Here is a 5817-nt window from a genome sequence, read left to right as displayed (position 1 = left end):
AACCTGACGAGACCCTATCAACTCGATCAAACACAGTTGAGGGCAAATCAGGACAAAAACGAGGTCAACAAACTCCACCCCAACATGTGCGGTGAACAATGGGTAAATCGTACGTGTTGGCGTTGACCTCCTTATCTTTAAGGAGGTACAATCCAACAACCACGAACGAGCTTCACCAGGAAGATGCAGTTCTACAATCAACTAAAGAGACTCGCTAGGAAAATGTAATCCTACGACCAAAATGGAAAGACTCGCTAGGAAGATGCAATCCTACGATCAACTAAGAAGACTCGATAGGAAGATGCAATCCTACGATCAACTAATGAGAATTGAGAAGCATACCATCACGCAAATCATGCAATAAGTGTCCCACCATGTTATGCTCACACAAGTCACACAATGCTTATGCAATCATGCATTAATCATATAATCATGCAATCAAATAATAATATCACAATATCACATAATCCGACGAATATCATTTCATCATGCTACATTCAACCAATCATATAACAATAATTTAGTCATATCTCTATCATGCGATCACATAATAACTACAACCATATAATAAAAATGTGATAATCATCTAATCACATCAAATCACATGCTAATAAGCAAGTGATCATGCAATAATCACACAATTATGTCAAGACCACACACTTACGCAATAACCAATCAATCATGCAATGATCGCACCACAATCACATGATCATGCCATGAGCAATCCAACATATAATGATCATCCCATAATCGCACAATTATATAATGACCATGCACTCATACAAAAACCAATCAATCATTGAATGATCACACCACGATTATATAATCATGCCATGATCATATACTTATACAATAAACAATCAACATGCAATAATCACTCAATGATATGCTCACACAATCATGCAAAAGTTATCGAATCATGCAATGATCATGGCAACAATCATTCAGTCATACAATGCTCACTCAATCATGCAGACATGGTGGGACATAAGAGAGAAAGAAACCTAACATTCGTCTGACCAAATCGAAACAACGAACGAAGAATACTCAATGCTCACTTGACTATAGAGAGGAAGAGCCAAGCAAACAAACTCAACTATCTGCATATTCATACTATAACAACAGAATAGGAGAAGGAAGGAATTCTATGCTCATATGAGCAAAATCGAAGTAGTGACATAAAGAACTACAGTAGACTCAACAATCACCTAGAACACATGTCTAAGATGATGCGAGGAGAAGCAGATTCAACCATCACTTGAAAATTATAGTAAATAGCAAAGAGCAATAATCATAAGGAGGTAATGAAGAATAATCAAAGATAAGAAAATCATCTATCTGCCTGATCACATCGCAACAGCAGCATAGAGAAAGGGAGAATGATCCCACATCCACCTGACCAGATCGAAACAGTGAATGGAGAAAACTCAAGACTCACTTGACCCTATTCGAAACAGTGAGTAAAGAGTAAGGAAAGGAAAGAGTCAACTGTCTGCCTGACCATATCGAAACAGCAGAACAGAAGGAGAAAGAAAGAGGGGGTCCCACATCCGCCTGACCATTCGCAATAGCGAATGGGGAAAACTCAATGCTCACCTGACCAGATCGAAACAGTGAACAAGAGTAAGAAAAGTAAAGAATCAACTGTCTGCCTGACCAGATCGAAACAGCAGAACATGAGGAAAAACAGAAACGTCACACATTCACTTGACCAGATCGAAACAGTGAATGGGGAAAACTCAGTGCTCACCTGACCATATCGAAACAGTGAACAAGAGTAAGACAATGAAACGACTGTCTGCCTGACCAGATCGAAACAGCAGAACATAAGGAAAAACAGAAACGTCCCATATTCACTTGACTAGATCGAAACAGTGAATGGGGAAAACTCAGTGCTCACCTGACCATATCGAAACAGTGAACAAGAGTAGAGCAAGTAAATGACTGTCTGCCTGACCAGATCGAAACAGCAGAACAGAAGGAAAAAGAGAAACGTCCCACATTCACTTGACCAAATCGAAACAGTGAATGGGGAAAACTCAGTGCTCACCTGACCAGATTGAAACAGTGAACAAGAGTGGAGTAAGGAAACGACTGTCTGCCTGACCAGATCGAAATAGCAGAACAGAAGAAAAAAGTGATCCAACATCCACCTGACCATATTCGCAACACCAGATGAGGATGACCCAATGTTTACCTGACCAGATCGAAACGGTAAAACAAAGGGTCGAAGAAAAGTCTAATGTCCACCTGACCATATTCGCAACGGTGGGACAAAAGAGGAAAGAGTAGTGAGGAATGCCTCCCAGGGACTCTGTCGGGCTCTCTCAACAAGAAAGGGGAGTTCACATTCGCCTGACCAGATCGCAACAGCGAATGAGAATGGCTCAAAATCCACCTGACCATATTCGCAACAGCGAATAATGAGCCCTCCCGAAAGTCTAATGTCCACCTGACCAAAATCACAACGGTGGGACAAAAGAGGAAAGTACACTCAACAATCACCCGACGCATATGCCGAGGTGATAAGAAGAGGAAGGAAGTGAGGAATGCCTCCCAGGGACTCTGTCGGGCTCTCTCAACCAGAAAGGGGAGTTCACATTCGCCTGACCAGATCGAAACAGCGAATGAGAATGGCTCAAAATCCACCTGACCATATTCGCAACAGCGAATAATGAGCCCTCCCGAAAGTCTAATGTCCACCTGACCAAAATCGCAACGGTGGGACAAAAGAGAAAAGAGTAGTGAGGAATGCCTCCCAGGGACGAAAGTCCAACATCCACCTGACCAGATCGCAACAGTGAATAATGAGCCCTCCCGAAAGTCTAATGTCCACCTGACCAAAATCGCAACGGTGGGACAAAAGACAGTCCAACATTCACCTGACCAGATCGAAACAGTGAATGAGGACAACCCAATGTTCGCTTGACCAGATCGAAACAGCGAGACAAAGGGAGAAAAAGAAAGGGGGTTCAACATTCGCCTGACCATAATCAAAACAGCGAATGAGAATGGCTCAATATCCACCTGACCATATTCGCAACAGCGAATAAAGAGCTTCCCAAAAAGGTCTAATGCCTGCCTGACCACATTCGCAACAGCAGGGCAAAAGAGAGAAAAAGGATCCAACATCCACCTGACCATATTCGAAACGGTGAATGAGGATTACTCAATGTTCGCCTGACCATATTCAAAACGGTGGAACAAAGAGCGAAAAAGAAGTGAAGTGGCGAAAGGGGATCTCTTGAACAAAGAAATCCACCAGAAATATCAAATGAGAAATCTCTCCTACGGGTCTGTCCGTGGAGGAAGAATGACATGGAATAAAGATGAATACTTTTATGCAAATCGAGGTAAAGTCATCAAGATATCGATAGGAGGAAGAACATGACAGAATAATCACATGTAGAAAGATCCAAGGGAATGAATCCCAACTAAGAAGTGAAATAAGAACTTGAATGGAAGAGTGACTTCCAAAATAAGTGAAGCACCAACAACTTGAATGAGATAGTGGCTCCCGATCAAGTGAACAGAAACAACAACTTGAATGGGAGAGTGGCTCCCAAGCAAGTGAACAAAGACTACAATTTGAATGGGATAGTGGTTCCCAAACAAGTGAGCAAAACAACAACTTGAATGGGAGAATGGCTCCCAAACAAGTGAACAGAAACGACACCCTACATGGGATAGTGGCTCCCAAGAAGGTGGACAAAATTAATAACTTAAATGGGAGAGTGGCTCCCGAGCAGGTGAACAAAACTAACAACTTGCATGGGATAGTGACTCCCAAACAAGTGAACAAAACAAACTACTTGAATGGGAGAGTTGCTCCCAAACAAGTGAACAAAACAACGACCTGAATGTGAGAGTGGCTCCCAAGCAGGTGAACAAAATTAATGACTTGAATGGGAAAGTGACTCCCAGACAAGTGAGTAGAATCAATAACTTGAATGGGAAAGTAGTTCCCAAATAAGAGATGACGGCAAAAAGATATCAAGAGAATACAATACACACAAAATGGTTGTTTGTAAGCAATATAATCACAACTCAAAACAACCAAGATCCAAAAGAGAATGAAAGTGCAATTAAAGGAAGAATCACATCAGTCCACAAGAATGATTTATAATCAAATGTAGGAGTCCGAAAATTTTTATACATGAATTTTCAAAAGAACAAGGTGAGTATTTAAATATGCTCAATAGTTGAGGCACTAAGAGATGCTAAACACTCACCAATTAGTTGAGATAAGTTTGATTCACATAATTTTTCAAAGAGGGGAAATTTTATCAAAGAGTAAGAATATTATTTTACCAAAATGAAAGATTTACCTCTTGATTACTTTGGATCAATCGAAATAACAAATTGAACCAAATTTGAAAACTTAGTAAAGAGTGGGTTGACTCCATCTAAACCCAAAAAGGTTAGGGATTTAAATTTTGCTAACCCAGTTTAAGCTCCCTACAAGCTAAACTGGGATCTCTCCCTTAGAAAAGTATTTTTTTTTTTGAATTAAAATCTTATTCAAAAAGATATAAATTAGAAGAAGAAAGTGAATTTTCTCAAATTTCTTGCATGAAAATACTTTCAAATCTAATAGAATATTATTGCATAATAATGAATCCAAAGTCATAATTTTCAAACTCGAGTATCAAAAATATCAAAGGACACATGAGTTTTCTGAGATTTAGAGATTTCCAAGAAAGGTAAGCCATTTACTTATTCATTTTGGGTCCACTTTGTGCCCATTTAAAAAAACTTTGGCGAACATTGCGCCTCTCTTTTTTTGGCGCACTTTGCGCATCTTTTTATTTTGATACACTTTGTGCATCTTTAATATTTTGGCAAACATTGCGCCTCTTTTTTTCTTTTTTTTAAATGGCTTCCTTTCTCAACCACTAAAAGAAAATTTTCTCAGTTGTAGAATTATCTTCCAAACATAGGAGAAGAAAACTCACTCTCTTATGTAAAGAAGAATAATTAACAAAACAAACTCGACCCTATGATAAAAATGAACAACTTGATTAAGAGAATTATGAAGTGGATTCATAAGCATGCAAAAGATGTCTATGAGATAGAAAATTGCAAGATGGTAAAGAAAATTTTATAATTATAATTTGTCAAAGATTTTAATTCAAGAAAATAACATCACTCCACACCAAGGATGGGAGGGAGAAACATGCTCTTTTTATGGATCATTAAAAGAAATTCTCTTTAAGTGTTTAAAGGAGTCAATCAACTCTTACTTAATACTTTAAATAAAATAAAGGTAAATTTTTTTTCATTAAGAAAAATAAATCACTTACCCTCTAAAGAAAATTCCCTCAAAAGTTTGTATCAAATTTTAAACTCTCAAAATTTTCTCAAATTAAATTTTCTTTTGAAAAATTTATATATGTCAAATTTAAGGATCCTTCCATTGAAAATAGCATTTGAATTTTTATTTGGACTGATATGAATCAAGACCTAGTCTAAAAGAGCTCAAACAAGAGGGATAATTGAGACTAAAGTTTATAACAAGTATATGTAATCAAAGATAGAATAAATATTCTCATTTGAAAAGATATGGATCAAGATTAAGCTGAAAATAATTCCAACTAGGAATTGATAGATATGGAAATTTTGATTTGAGAAGGATAATATGAAATAGATTGATCTTTGAATTCAAGAATTTTTAAAAAAATAAAGATCTAATAAACTCAAAATTTTAATTAAATCTTTATACATTAAAAATATCTAATTCTCACTAAGGATTAAGAGAAGAGAATAGAGTAGAAAAGAGGAACTCAAACTAGGCACCAAATTAGGATTACCTACAGA

The 5817-nt window shown here is 37.6% G+C and overlaps 1 protein-coding gene across 1 annotated transcript; it reads right to left on the bottom strand.

The window, feature by feature from the left end:
• Positions 1 to 1839: 1839 nt before the first annotated feature.
• Positions 1840 to 3263, bottom strand: LOC114578516. The gene is made up of 3 exons (XM_028691734.1): positions 3033 to 3263; positions 2837 to 2930; positions 1840 to 2452 (listed from the first exon to the last, which is right to left on the bottom strand). Exons 1-3 carry the CDS (start codon positions 3142 to 3144, stop codon positions 2194 to 2196), a joined length of 465 nt encoding a protein of 154 aa, XP_028547567.1. The 5' UTR covers positions 3145 to 3263; the 3' UTR covers positions 1840 to 2193.
• Positions 3264 to 5817: the final 2554 nt, after the last annotated feature.

Source organism: Dendrobium catenatum, unplaced genomic scaffold (assembly GCF_001605985.2).
Source record: "Dendrobium catenatum unplaced genomic scaffold, ASM160598v2 original_scaffold_60938, whole genome shotgun sequence".
Lineage (NCBI taxonomy): Eukaryota > Viridiplantae > Streptophyta > Magnoliopsida > Asparagales > Orchidaceae > Dendrobium > Dendrobium catenatum.
This window is presented reverse-complemented; position numbering and strand designations above follow the sequence as displayed.

Bases quoted from the DNA above. Each gene is read 5' to 3' on its own strand.
- LOC114578516 (XM_028691734.1), bottom strand. From the start codon at position 3,144: ATGGTCAGGTGGATGTTGGATCCTTTTTCTCTCTTTTGCCCTGCTGTT. The intron at 2,931-3,032 runs GTCAGGTGGATA...TGTTTCGATCTG, and splicing joins TATTCGCTGTTGCGAATATG to GTCAAGCGAACATTGGGTTG. The intron at 2,453-2,836 runs GTGGACATTAGA...GATTTTGGTCAG, and splicing joins ACCGTTGCGATTTTGGTCAG to GTGGACATTAGACTTTCGGG.